At 38.5% G+C, this 15502-nt stretch overlaps 1 protein-coding gene and 1 long non-coding RNA gene across 2 annotated transcripts; one reads left to right on the forward strand and one right to left on the reverse strand.

Moving 5' to 3' along the window:
* Window positions 1-1901: 1901 nt before the first annotated feature.
* DIO2 (iodothyronine deiodinase 2) lies at window positions 1902-10758 on the reverse strand. Its single transcript, XM_042940680.1, is given in 3 exon segments — window positions 1902-1924; window positions 1927-2497; window positions 10531-10758. Coding segments are annotated over 3 exon segments (816 nt in total). The 5' UTR covers window positions 10753-10758.
* On the forward strand, window positions 10698-14947 carry LOC122221392. The gene is made up of 3 exons (XR_006203184.1): window positions 10698-10767; window positions 13003-13074; window positions 14722-14947. It is a non-coding gene; the product is annotated as an uncharacterized LOC122221392 (long non-coding RNA).
* The last annotated feature ends 555 nt before the right edge of the window (window positions 14948-15502 follow it).

Below are 15502 nucleotides of genomic sequence, written 5' to 3' on the forward strand. Positions count from 1 at the left end.
AATGTACTTTTGGTTCTTACACACTCAGTTCCCACCTTTTTCTCATTTCAGAGGCAACTAGTTTCAGAAGATATTTTCAACTTGAGATTTTTTTCTATTACTTTTATTTTATGATTCAATTATTAATGGAATGGTCATAAGAACCTTTGTACATTCAATACAACCATATACTGTGATTTGACAGCATCCTCAAATTTACAGTAAAAATTTATGATATAAAATTAGTTGGTCTATTCTTTGGGGGTTATGATATTTAGCTATTACTTACATTAAAGGTAAAACTATAGTATCTTTATTTTAAAGAGAAATATGGTGTGTGTGTATATATATATACACACGTGTGTGTATATGTGTGTGTATATATATATGTATATGTATATATATACATATACATATCATTATAATAATGTACAATTGAGGCCTTAGATTACCAGACCTCAGCTAATTGGAACAAAGGAAGACCCCAGTCCAAATTCAAATGGAAATGGAAATTCCATTTCACCAAATTCCATGCCACTGAGGGTTGCCTTATATCAAAACCTCCAAAATTACTAATGAGAATTTTCTCAAACTAACTTTGCCTTCCTCTATTTTGCAGCTGAAGAAATCTTGTTTTTTCACACCTATTATTCATTATAGTTCACCTACTTTGGGAGAACAGTGCCACAGCGGAATGGCCAGGGCACCTACCTCCCACAGCAGCTAAGAATATATTTTATTTATATATAAATAAAGAAAGAGCTGAGTCCAGCTCAGCATTCAGAGAACACCATTATGAAGGCTAAGACCAAGAATGAGTGGGGCCACATCATAATTGTAGGAATGGAGAGGGACAGACCAGTACCACTGGACCTATTGGTTTTGCAATTAATCAGTATCACAGGGCATAATTAATCAACTGAAAATATACATACCACAAACATGTTTCAAAAAGTAATTATTTCTACCAAAAAATTGTCATAATTACAAATAATGAAGTGTGGTTTTTTTTCCCTCTTTCAATGCCCTTTCTCCCTTAGTTCAGGAGTATATGATAAATATATTGATTTCATATGTATATTCTCAATGCTAATTATAGTTGAGCTGCTTCTTTTTCTGGCCCATGTATGTTTTATGTTTCAATGTTTCGGTGGCTAACAAATTAGTCCCACTCTCCACAGCTTCAAAGTTAAACTCTGTGAAGCCTCCTCATCTTTCTGCATCCTTTCCTAGCTTGTCAATATGATTTTCTTCTAGTACTTTCCCACCTGCCTAAAAAGTAACCCTCAGATTTCAGATAATCTAACCCTCCAGGGATCATTATTGGTATCTACCAATACATCTGTGAGTTCTGGGATATTTAGACTGGCAGAGAGCACCAGATGGCTAGAAACTAAAACAGCAGAAACTACTTGAACATTGTTAAACAAGAAGTCCCAAGCACAAGGACTGGACTCAAGGATTCATCATAAGTAAATATTTGGGAATTTTCCAGTTGGGCTCTATCCATGCTGAATAAAGCCTAAGGCAATACCCCTTGTACTAACAAGGACAATAGTTCCCTAACGTAGTAGTTATTCAGGTAAGTCTGTTCTTCAGGTCCCAAAGCTTCCATCAGCTGTATTACTTCTTTCCCAAGGCAGATGAACACATGTGAAACAGGGTTTCTTCTTCTACATCTTGGGATCTTTTTACTCAGGGCTTTTCACTAGGAAGAGATGTGATGGGGCTACTATTTAGCCAAATGCCATTTGAGTGGTAAAAGAAGTATGGAGATGTTAGAAGCTTATGTTCTTCTGACACGTAAATTCCTGTCTTTCAGGGAGACAATGAGACTCAGTTGAAATAGTGGATTCAGTTCTTAGTTTCCTTTTCTTTACATAATTAAAAAAAAAACAAAAAACTCTTTTACAATCATACCTTCAACCAGCTAATCTAGATTTCATCTTTTGCTGAAATTCTTCTCCAGCCAACGCCGGACTTCTTGAAGGTTGTAGTAGAAGGGCCCCTTTCCTCCTAGATAAGCAATTTTCTGTCTCTGCACAATACACACACGTTCAAAGGCTACACCATAAGCTACATTGGCATTATTGTCCATGCGGTCAGCCACAACTCGGCACTGGGGCGGCAAGGAGAAACGCTCCAGAAGCTGGTGGGCTGCTGCACATCGGTCTTCTTGGTTCCGGTGCTTCTTCACTTCAAAAGACAAAGAAGAATCACCAGGCACTGCCCAACCATCTGAAGGATGAGCCTCATCAATGTAGACCAACAGGAAGTCAGCCACTGATGAGAACTCTTCCACCAGTTTGCTGAAGGCTGGCAGCTGGCTAGTAAAAGGAGGTCAAGTGGCTGAGCCAAAATTGACCACCAGTGGACGCTCAGGGCTGGCAAAGTCAAGAAGGTGGCACTCGCCTCCATCAACTATCTTCACCTGGGCACCATTTCTACTGTTGTCACCTCCTTCAGAATTAGAGACATGTACCACATTGGAATTGGGGGCATCTTCACCCAATTTCACCTGATGGTGAAAAAAAGAAAAGGGGAGAGAATACCATATGAAATGCATTGTTACTCCAATTCACTCTATACAAAAACAACCGGCTCTAATACAATGTGGGATTTCCTTCATAGGATATGATAAATATATATTGATTTGAGTAAAGAAGCATCATGGCTGGTAATGTAAAGAATGGCCCTAAAGAGTAAAAGTCTTTTTCATTCTGTATAGTCATTGAAGGTAATTATTTTCATCATTGAAGCCACCACATTCAAAGAACCATTGAAGGCACCACTCTTTTCATAATTATGTTGAGGCTGGTATTCTTTACTAGCTTACTCTGCTGTCAATGCTTAGCACACATGATACAACAAATGATTAATTGACTTTATTTTAAAAGTTAAAAGTGAATGGTCTACTTTAAGTGAAATTGTCAGAGCTGTGGGGATTAGGTACCTCTTTTTTGTATTCCCACTTATGAATTCTAAAATACTCAGGAAAGACCTTTGTATTCTTGCATGATGCTAATTTACTTAATCTCCACCAATGGACAATGGTACCAATGGGCTCAATTCTTGGCCAGAGCTAGAAATCTGAGGTCCACCATTTACTAGAAGGGCTACTCCCACTTCACCTCGTCAGTGCTTCAGTTTTTCCATCTGTAAAATGCTGATAATAATGCCTGTCTTCCTCAGACAGTTATAAGGGCTACAACATAAGAAAATGAGCTCTTGTATACTATAAATCATTGTGTGAGTATAGGTTCCATTATTAAATGCCACCCAAACATGTGAAACAGCATATCATCTTTCTGGGAAACTCTATGTTTAAAAAAAAAAAAAAAAGACTATCCTCAGAAGTAATTTGATCTCTTCTCAGGATGATGTCCTTCCTAGAGGTTTCTTGAGCTACCACTTACTTTTGGGTTCCCATAACCCAAAAGTAATGGAAATGAGTTCATTTCCATTAAACAAATGAAATAAAAACATAGAATTATTTTAATTCCTCATTTTTCATGGGTTTTTGTTTTGTTTTCCTGTTTTTTCTAGGAAATCACAAACCATTTACTTTTCTATCATACATTCTATTAACAAGCTCCTCTGAATTTTAAAATACTCAGGCAGGTATAAAAGAAGGTATAGAAGAAAATTGTTCCACATGCCCCTTTGCAAGTGGTTTAAATAGCTGAACACAGAATGAAGGAAAGTTTGCTGGCCTTTGGATCTGTAAATTGATAATAAAAAGCTTGCAACATAAAAGAACCAATTACTTCAGTTTGAATTAGCACAATCGGATCTTCCCCTAGTATGGTTTAATCAAAGCCAATAACATTACGGACAACTTACGACAGCCTGGTTGATTTTTATACGCTATACTTAATATTACAAAACACTCCCAACTGGATCGACTTATTTCCCTCATATAAATACAGCCACATATAACACTGTTAGTAATTGAAGTCACTTAGAAGTAAACTGTTAAAGACTCAACAATCCAAACTGATGTAAAATACTCAAGGGCTTTCATTCAGAAGCTTCTATCTAATGTGATGCATAACTCATTTTAACTGTAGAGAAAGAAGGAAAGAAGTTCTTTCTCTCCCTTCTGAAAAATCCTAGCAATGCGGATTTGAAACAATACTATTAGTTTCCTAAAAATCTTAAGATAACAATCTTCTTTCTTAGAAAAGGAAGCTGTTGGTATGATTTAAATAAGTACATTTGTTTTTAGTTACTATCAGGGAGAAAGTTACTTTGTTTATATTAATTTTCTTGGTTAATTTGCAAGTTACCCTAGATGGAGAAATCTTATAAACCACTTTCAGCTGGGTTATTTTATATGAGGTAAAATAACACCTCACACATCTCTGAGGTATGAAAATATGCTTAAAATTTAAAGATACACACTTTATAGGTATTATATATCTTTTAACCTACCTTCTCATTAGATTTTTCCCACTTAAACTATCAGTAACAGCTCTAGAAGGGCTGCTTTCAATGATACTGTGTTGTGTTCCTCAACATACTGTGATATAAAGATCTGAATGCATTCACTCTAAATCCATTAAATGCTGTAGTGACTTCTTGTGAAGTCAACAACCCATTCACAGAAGAAAAGTCATCTCTAGACTACAGACTTGTAGGTTCTTGGTAGGTGGAAACAACCATCTGCTTTTTGGAATCATGTTAAAGACCTCTGATGCCCCTGACTCTCACCCAAGCAGAACTGCTGATTTTGCATTATTCCTGATTATTCAACTGAATAATCTCATCTGATGCTTCTGTCACAGGTGGCTCTCATATTACCTGTAGTTAATTTTCTTAGAAAATTAAAGCACCTTCTCCTTCCTCTTAGTGACAATGTCTATAGTTCAGCCACGTAATTCTTTTCAAAGTACAGACTTAGAAAATTTCAAACAAGTACAATACCTTCACTCTCAAATTAAAAATTAGAAAAGTTACCAAATACATAATGCTTTTGTGTGTGTGTGTGTGTGTGTGTGTGTAGTGCCGAGGGCAGCACTGGCATTTTATTAAGCTGGAAATTTTGTTGAATGAATTAGTAAATGAACGATAGCTATTATAATCCTAGGGGTCAGTGAGGAATTTTACACTTAATAATAACCTAGACCTGCAATGAACATAATTATGTTTGGGTGATGGATATGTTCACTGAGTCAGATAATTCAGAAATGTGAATCCTGGAGCCCTATTGTAGAGTTCTGCCATAATCAACACCGAATACTGTTGATCTGCTCTTGATTATCTTGGCTCCCAATGTATGAAATCAAAGTAGCCAATTCTTTTTATTTTGCTCTGCAGCCATGGGACCCTACTGCAGATTGGAATGTCATAAACAGCGTGTTCATGAAGATGACTAGGTTAGAGAAAATGCATAGGTAATACTAATGATATTAATAAAACTACATGGAAAGAAAAAACCCCACACCCATTATTTGTAAGTCTCAGTGTGAGTAGACCAGTAGTCTACTTTTATAAACATCATATACTAATCATAAAATCTGTCCATCTTTGCTAAAACCTGCTGATGACACTTTAGCAACAATAAAGAAAAAAAAACTTCAGAAATTAAAAAAAAATGGAAGTTCACTTTAAACAAACAAACAAACAAAAATAAATCTTTTAAAAGGACATTACTGTCCTTTCTCAATTGCCATTTGAGACCAATATCATTTCTCATCTTCCCATTTGATCTCCGTGAAAATTAAATTCCTATTATGAACAGAGTTTCAAGTGGAGAATTTCTTGGTTTGCTCAGTTATATGCCCTGCTGAGATGGAATGGGAGAATCACCATTGTCTTCAATGATGGAAGATTCTTTGCTTTCCCCAGGAGCAAAGCATTCCTTGACAAAGAGCCAAAATGATGAAGAAAATAAAGTTGGTCCCATAATAACATTTAGGCTGCAGGAAAGAAGCTCAACAAAAACAAGTTATCCCCTGGTACTCTCAAACTTTGTTTTAATTTCCCACAGTGGCACAGAAAGTCTCCTGGCCACAAGTTACCTATCATCTTAATTTCTCCTTCTTAGAGGGTTTGTGTTTGGTTTTTGTCCTTAATGAGACATATTTGCCAAAGAGGCATTCAAAAGGCATTTTTTACTCTTGCGGAAGAGTAATTAGGTCGGTACCTCTTTCCCTGCCAGCATTAGCTGCTCTAAAGAGAACCCTGCCCAGTATTTAATGCCCAAACACAAGAAGCATCATTTCCACTAATTGGTCTTGAAGTTCCGATGTTCCCAAAGGGTCCCTTTATTTTCCAAGGATCAGAAAGGACATACGTAAAATGTAATATCGTCATCACTGACTTTATCTCTCTCATCTGCGCTATTACAGTTGTCCTTTCCTATGTTTGTGTAATCAACATCAACACAACACCAACAAGGGAGTAAATAAAGGGCTTCATTTTTATAACACATGACCTCTCCAGGCAGAATGCAAATGTTGTGATAGCCATATTTATAAATATGAACAAGAGGGTAAATATATGGCCTATAAATTTGATTCCTTTGATGATAGGATTCCTTTTACTGACAATGTTCAGTGCATGGGGAAAAGGATAATACTGCGTTAGCATGTGGACTCTGAAATGCAGGGCAAGGGGAAAAAAGAACCATTCATCAAGCAGAAGCTGGAAATAGAGCATATACTACTAACCTTGTTTTTTTTTTTTCCTCTTTTCCACAGCCTTAGAAAGGCCTCTGTACAAAATATCACCTCATCTCATGATAGGAAGTAAGGCAAATGATAAAAATGGGGGTTGGGTGTGTGGCAGAACAATATTTACACATCCTTCTTGCTACACAAAAGCCCTAGGATGGCTTTATTAACCATCAAGAAATTTCAAATTCTTTGACATAATGACCAGGCTACATCAGTGTCCTTACAAACATGGCCAAACAATGATTAAACAGTAATTTACCCAGGTACATTCCAACTGGCCAAATAAACCAGAGTTGAAGAATGAGCCAGTGACTCTTTCCTCCAAGTTCAACTCCTCTCTGGTCCTTCTGTTTTTGGTGCATGCCTTGAAAATGCAGCTCTAAGCTGTATCATTTCCTAGTGTTTTATCCAAGTGATGGATAAACTCTGGCTGGGGCTTCCTTTGTGTTCTTTTGAGAATGTTTCTCTCTTAAGAGAGCTATTTTCCATTGTAGAAACTAGTGTCAAAAGGCTGGAGGTGAATGAAGAGGAGGAGGTTAGAGACCCTTTCAAAACCAAAATTATATGTTCAAATGAATATGTTTTCTGTGCTACCGCGATATTAACTGCATAGAAATTAAACTGCTTGTCAACATCTATACTGTGTGTTTACTTTTACACTTCATTTAGGTAGGAGCCCGGTTCCCAGACAGGGGAGTTTGCTTATTGGTTGCATTTTCGAGTCTTGGAGTGCTAGTACAAGGATGCAGTGTTAGATGCAATGACACAGATTAGGAAAACTTAAATAACAAACATCTGTTATTCACCTCTGTCCATCACAAGTTTCCGTAGACTTTTTTTCCATCAAAACCCATGCATGGAACTCCCTATAACCAAGAGCAAATTATCTTTAAAGGTTCCACTCTGGAATTAATTTTAAATTCCATTCAACATTTTAATGAAGAAGGGTTGTTTTTATTTTGTTCTATTTTAATTTCTTTGTCACCCCCTCCAGGAGCCAAATACAGGGATAACACTTTTACTGCACTTTCTCTAACTATCTCCCCAAATATCTGACCTTCAATGAGGGGAATTAGAAATGACATGCCTTGTGTATGGCAGGTGTGCAAACCCCTCCTCCCAGAAATCTCTGCTTCTGAGGGTGGCGGCCTTGAGATAACGTAAGTCGGCATTGTGAAATACCATGGTGCCACCTCACACAAAACTTCCTCCAGTGTGGCTCTGGAAATGGCCACACCCAAAGACAGCATCACAGATGAAAACAGCAGTCAGGGAAGTCATTCAACTTGTTTTAGAGATTCTGAGTGACCCTCAAATGCCACGACAGCTACCACCACCCTTGTCATACTTGGGAGACAGAGGAGACCTAAATTCAGTGCAAGCTGTGTTCACAACGTTTCTATTCATTGTACACCCAGTCCAGTCTTGTCTCTGGATATATGGGTTCCTGGTTTGTTCCTTCTCATGGTATCTATTATATAAATCATAAAAAGCAAACATAATAACATCAGCTATGAACTTGGTCACTAATCAAATCAATAGAAACAATACAAGAGAAGAATACATAAACCATATGCAAAAAAAAAAAAAAAAAGAAAAATCACTTGTCCTTGTCAATTTCTTGGAATACAATTAACAAAATATTGCTACATAATGCAATGCTATATTATCAGTGAAAAAATAAACAATCAAGTTTATTGAAGAGACATTTGTTTTTCCCTCTTTATTTCAATAAGCTGCTTGATAGGAGAAACAATGTCACTTAATATTTGTGGGTAACAGCACAGCCCCCATGTTTTATGTGAGATATCTATGTAAGCACATATTCATATATAAAATTCTCCTGAGAAGTGACTTTTCTTTTATAGGCAAATGTCAATTATCTTTCAAAAAAGTAAGAGTTTAATATGCTGAGTTCAAGCCATTGGCATCTCCATTTTGTCTTCCTAACACCTACAAAATACAGATGTAGATGAGGGAACTTCCTAATTCATAATGTGCCTGACATACTTGTGTGTTCTCCACCTTCTTCCAAATTCTTTACTCCCATGTCAAAACATAAAAAATTCACATTCAGTGATACATTTGTGGGAGTGAAATAGTCATCTCAGTATCTCCCTCCATCATCTCCCCTTTGCCCAACATGCATGATATAATGGAGATTATATGATTAGAACTTTAAGCATTGTTTCATATCATCAAAAAAGAATTTTCACTTACTAACAAGAGCTCTTACTATTCTCTGGCCTTTAGGACAGATGCAGGTTGCTTTCAATAAGAAAGACGTGTGTTGTAGTAAACCTTCCTGAATTCACAATGAATATTTCCTTCTTGAATATTTAATTTTCAGTGGACAAACCTACTCTGGATTCTTTGTGACTAGAAGCTACTCCTTTTCCTTTCCTCATGCACAGATTTATTTTTCTAGGGTTGATTTATGGGGGAGTCTTCCCTTCCTCCTCTTTGATTCTGAGTTTTCATCCTGCTTCTGTGGTGCTGTTTGTCTACAATGTACCACTTCATTGCCTTCCATATGCCTCTCAAATTCCCTTCCCTGCCATCTTGGACGAGGTCCCCCAGTACAGTTGGGGAAAACCAGGACCGTCTACTTTGACAGCAACTTTTGCCAAGTGAGTCCATTCTTAAGCCCAGAGATCAGTAGGAGTCACGTGGGCATAGGCAGAGGTGCCAACTGACAAAGGACCAGTGCCAAAATGCCCCCCGTTGGCCCTTGAGATCGGAGTTGAGGATGTCCTACCAACATCTCCAAGCAGCCAAAAGGCAAGTCTTAGAAACACAGATCACCAGGTCTGGTTTTGAGAAGCAGCCCTGGGATGTGTGTTCCGCAGCTAAGTGAGGCCACTGCTCCGGTGCTCAAGGCATGTGTTGTGACAGTTTTGAGACTGTAATGAACCATAGACTTATCTGCTCTTTCTAGGACAACTTTTTTACTTTTGAGAAGGCAAATGTGGTTTCCCCGTACAAAGTCTGGATTTCTGACAGCTAGTTCACAGCTCTTTCTATTGCAAATTGATATCTAGTGACCCAGGACTCATTGCCTTATAACCACTTCGAAAGGGTTCAAATCAAATAAGCCATGGGGATGAAAAGTATAGCACAATATAGTCAATAAGTTTGTAATAACTTTGTGTGGTGACAGATGGTAACCATAGTTTTCATGGTGAACATTTCCTAATGTACATAATTGTCAAATCACCACGTTGTACACCTGTACATTGTATGTCAACTATCCTTCAAGTAAAACAACGTCCACCTAGAGGAGGACGCTGCACACAGGGCTGCTTTCGTTAACTCTTACCTCTACCAGAAACAAGGGGGCTTTTATGCCAAATCTTACCCGCCGTGACCATTTTGTTAAGGCTTGCTAACTCTGAGGGTTCTGAGGAGCATTTTCTTTTTTCCCTCACTTTTCAGTGCCCAGCACTGAACTGTCTTTCCTAGTGCACCCCAGCCTCTCATCAAGCAAAACATCAAAATCCAAGTTTGTTACAAGAGCAGGTTAAATGCATTGGTCTCCTCCCCTCCCCCAACATTTTCTGACTTTTCCCAAAGTTACTCATCAGGCACAAATACCCTCTCTTCCAAAATTGCAGCAAGACATTAATGGCTCTTATTAGAAAGCGTCTTTACTAGGTGGCACAGAGTCATAACAGCTTAATACCTGTCATCCCCAAATCTAACCTGTGTGACAGGTGTGGAAGGCACAGGTAGGGGCTCCCTTGAGCATAACGCCAGGAGCCTAGATGGTGCGCCAGGATCCCAACCCGATGCTCCCCAGGGCCTGCGGTCCCTCGCTCGCCAGCCCCTGCCCCTGCTCACCGGGGGAGAAGCCCCTGCCGGGGCAGCTCACCTGCTTGTAGGCATCGAGGAGGAAGCTCTTCCAGATGCAGCGCATTCCCTCTGAGGTCAGCATGCGCCTCCACTCCCCGCGAGTGGACTTGGAGCGGCTCAGCAGCAGCACCACGTGCTTGAGGAGAATGACCGAGTCATAGAGTGCCAGGAAGAGGCAGTTGGAGAAAAAAACTGGCAGAATTTGCAGTGTGATCAGCAAGTCTACGCTGAGGATGCCCATCTTCTCTGCCTCCCAGTCAGTTCCCTTGTGCGCTCTGGTTCCCCTTCACCCTCTTATTTAAAAGGGGGGGTGGTGATAGAGGGGGTGGGGGAGATAAAGGGGAAGGCCGGGGTGGGGGGAGAAGGAGAAAAACTAAATTAAAAGGAAGCCCAAGTTGTCTCCTCTTTCAAAGAAGCAGAAATGGCAAGACCAAGTCCAGTCTCTGCAGCCCAGCAGTTGGAGTGTGCCCATCAATTCATTCAATTCGGAGCTGCTGCCTTTTTTTTTTTTTTTTTCAGGATTTAAGATGTTAAAAAACAAAACAAAACAAAACAAAAAAAACAAAAAAAACCCCACAAAAAACAAAAAACAACCCACACACAAACTGGCGTCCCCGTCCCTAATCCAGTCACCCCTCTCAGAGTCGGTGACAGACAGGCAGCTCTACTTTCATTTCTAAGCACCTATGAGACTGTGGCAGAGATTGCAAAATTTTCTTTAGCTTTTCATTGTCTCTAATGTTCAGAAACGTAGCCCGTTTCTTTCTGGAGTTGCCAGAGTTTTAAAAATGTGCTTGAAGGGTAGTTTTCCCCCTTCTTTACTCCGTTTGACACACACTTTCTGTTCTCCTTCTCCCAGCCTGTCTCTCTCTCCCTTCCCCAGGAGCGACTGACTCTTCTCTTCCTCACTCGCTCTGGCTTTTCCTTCGTGCTATCTGTCTGTGGTGCAAAGTGCCTCTCTCTCTCTCTCTCTGCAGCCCAGTGAGTCTCCCTGAAGCCTTTTATACATTCCCTGGCTAATTGCTGCAATAGAGAAATGAAAGCCTAATCTTGGTAAAGATCTTGACGTCATTGAGAAAGAGGGCTTTACTTTGGCCAGAACTGCAGTGAATAGAAAAGCAAAACTCGACAACTTTTTTTTTTTTAGAAGGGGGGGGGGGTAGAGGGACAGTGGAATTTTGCTTTGTGATTTAAAGAGAGGGAGAGAGAGAAAAAAAATTAATACCTTTGCCAGTTTTCAGGAAATACTTCCAGATTTTGGGAAAAGTAATTTAATGTAACGTGCAGATTGATAGGGAAACACTCTCTCCTCTGATTATTATTATTGTTATCGTTCATTTATGAGGGGTTTTGGAAGGAAAGGATTCTGGAAAGCAGGTAGATCAAGAGGAAGACTCCTCATGGAAGGTCTTTGCTCTAGTTCTTGGAAGATGTATATGCTTACATTTGGTCTTTATACCTTTCTACTCTGACACTCTCTCGTCAGGTTTGTGACCTAGGTTCTTTAAATATTTTTGAGTCATGATCTTATTTAAGAAAATTCAAAGTTCTGAGGTGGAAACTTTTAAACTCTTTGAGTACCATCACAGCATTTCTCTAAAGCTTCTTGCAGAAAATTAATACAAGTTTTCAATTTTACTGAAATTTCCAATGCAAAAAAAAAAAAAAAAGAAGAAATAAAGAAAGAAAGAAAAAGAAAAAATAAAAAGAAAGAAAAATCTTCCACACAGACATAAAAGTAGTTAAGTGATCAGAACTCCTTTTTTTGGTTCCATTTTGCCTATATGCAGATTAAATTAAAACTTTTTGTCACATGGCATTAAGATGCCATAAGACTGAAAAATAAATTCTTTATGTGAGCTCTTTCAATTCTACTCTTCCCTGCTTCTGTTAACATAATCCCTAAGACACCTGAAGCTTTAGGGACTCTTCCTATTTCCTTGCAAAAAAAAAAAAAAAATTAAATTTGTACGTGGTTAGGAGAGGACTTTGAATTGGTTCAAGAGCCACAGTGAACATTGCTCACCTCTGCCATTAGTCTCCAGGAGCGATGGGTAGTTAGGCAGACAGCGCTTTGGCAGAATACCATGACCCTTGCCTCATTCTAGTTTTCCTTCCTCACTTACCTAACAGATCACCTTAGGAATTATGTTTTCATGGGAGAAGAAGTAGTAAGTACAGATCCTGGGATGGGGAAATCGAATTTAAATTGAAAATTAATTAGCTGACTTTTGTATATACATATTGCTCTCACTAAGCATGAGCTAAGCAGAAGATGCAAACCTGTGGGTCAGTACATTTCTATGTTTTGTCCCTGTGGTGAAAACCTGCAAGGTCACAGAAATAATTTAAAAGCCTAAAGCAGGGGTCATGAATTGGTGGGCCAATGGGCCAAATTCTATACATATATGCATTTTATTTGATTGGCCTGGTGCTTTTTGCCTTTAAAAAAATAATACAGTGAGAATGCTTTTAATTTTCGTGAGACCAGGGATTCCTGTCTGCTTTCTCTACTGCTGTCTTCCACCAGTTAGAACCATTCCTGGAACAGAGTAAATTCAAGGTGGGTGAACTGAACGGACCAATGGGCAGGGTATGCACTACTCCACACTAGGGGGCACCATTCACATACAATATGATATGACTGTGGTGTCCCAGAATTGTACACCTGGCTGGCCTTGGATGTGACCCTCCCCATGGACACAACCCTGGCCATTCCCTATTGTCTTAAAAAAAACCTGATACCTTCATCTTTCTCATTGGTTTAGCCCATTATGAATCTTGGATTTACATTCCATGGACTAAATTCTGAGGCAAGATTTCAGAGCTTAGAGGAATGAATATGAGCCACATAGAAAAACAGTTTTCCTGTGACTAGTGTACATTGTTAGGAAAAGAATATTATTCATATACATGATATACATTTACTCCATTCATTCTCTCAATCTTCTCAATATCTTTATTGAAGGGGGGAAAAAAAGAGAAGGAGGTGATAACACGGTATTTTGACTAGTGTAGATGGGAAAGCTAAAGTGCCAGATGAAGTCCCACTCCACCATGACAGAAGGTGTGGAGTCAGTAAATGACACTTCCACTCACTGCTCAAGCCTTAAAATCTCACCCCTTCTCAGACATTCACTTTGACCCGTTTGAATGAAAGCAATGCTCATTTAAGGCAGAGGCTTTAGCAGCCATACACCAATTTTTCCTCACTTGTCATTTGCTTTCAAGGAGAAAGGTATGATTAGAAATGGCAAGCCAAGGAGGGGGATTGGTAGAAAATCAGAAAAACACTTTCTTTTTAAATGCAAAGTTCAAGGCACATCCAAAGTACAAATGATTATAAATCAGAATGACTTTTTCTTTTTTACTTTCCTTTTGTCTTTCTCTCTTCCTTCCTTCCTTCCAAAGTCAGATGTATGTGAGGATTGTTTGTTTTTTTTCAATGGAAGAACAAATAGACACATAGCCAATCTGATTGTATCATTTTTAAGATTTCATCCATCATTTTTTGAATGAATAAATGAATCACAAAACTGAGAGCCACTCATTTACCTGTTATACAATCTGTCCATTCTAGAAATTACATTTCTCTAAAGATATTTTTTACACATGGTTTGCTTGTTCTAATTATTAATAGTTATTCATCACTTTAATTTTCAAGTCATTTTATATCTATGAAGTAACAAAAATAATGCATATGGTGACAGAGTATCATATAGATGCCCCATCATATAGATGAGGGAAAGTGGATTCAGAAGGCCGTAGAATCAAAGCTGATGTTAGGATATTTTCCCCAACACTGAACCTCACTTTTTTCTTACATAACTGTTTTGTGGGTCCTGGTCATACTCTGAAAATTGAAACCCTTGCCAAAAGTGGTTGTGCTAAATTATTTTACCTTCTAAATTGCAAAGGATATCTGGGATTTCACATCTGTTTAATATTGCCCCAATTCAAGCTCCTGGTTTGGATTTCATATGGTCATTTCAAAGGTTTGGATATCTTCTTGGCCATGTAAGCTTTCTTAGCAATCAACATTGTAATGAGCTAATTGCAAACCAATGTGTGGCATGTTGGTTCAATTTCTCCATACAATGTTGTACACAGGCTTTAAATTCTAAACAGAGGCAGCCTGGGGCAAAATGCTTTGGGTTTTTTAGTAAGTGTAGAACCACTGTAAAATTGTTTAATTGTTTTTTCTTTCCAGAGTAAGAGAGCATCATATCAACCATTGCTTCCTTCTGGTTGGAAAAAATAAGAATATGAGTGGTAAATGTTCCTTTGGTCTGCTTTTTGACTCAAATTGAGACTGAGAGCATGAAGTTGAATAACTTGAGAGCAGACTTGGAAATTTCAGGGATAGAAGCTATCACTGCTATCACATTATTGTTCTATGAATGAGCCAAAGAGCATCCAAAGAATTCTGTCAAGTTAATAACTCATGCTGTGGATTTTTAAGAAGTCTTATTTTATAGAATTTTATTCCTTCTAAAATTCAAACAATTTGTTAAATATAGTTTAAAAATGAAGTTTGATTACTCCTTTATTAAAATCTTGTCAGATAAATAGATTATAAATCAAAAAATGCCTAATCAGGACAGGTATGTTTATTTGAGGTTTGGGAATATGATTGCCATACACACCACCCCCTTCTTATCAGAGAAGGAAACCAAAAACTGTGCAACCCTCTGTCTCTAGTAACTCCTGGTTGTGCCCAAGAGGGAGTTATAATGAAGGGTTTATACCACAACTACTGAGTCATTCAAAATTCCCTGTGGGCCCGTCCATTCTACAAACAGAGCTGTGTTCCCTGCCTTGTGATGAAAGCACCTCAATGGATAAAATACACAACCCCAGAGTAAACTCTGACACACCTTGAGCAAAGCAACTTAGGGCTGGGGCAGAGAAGGCAGACGCTGTGGGAGGTAGGAGCATTCTATCCCAACAGCTCCTCTTAGGTCCCTTCACAAGCCCTGGCAGAAAACACA

Source organism: Panthera leo, chromosome B3, assembly GCF_018350215.1.
Source record: "Panthera leo isolate Ple1 chromosome B3, P.leo_Ple1_pat1.1, whole genome shotgun sequence".
Lineage (NCBI taxonomy): Eukaryota > Metazoa > Chordata > Mammalia > Carnivora > Felidae > Panthera > Panthera leo.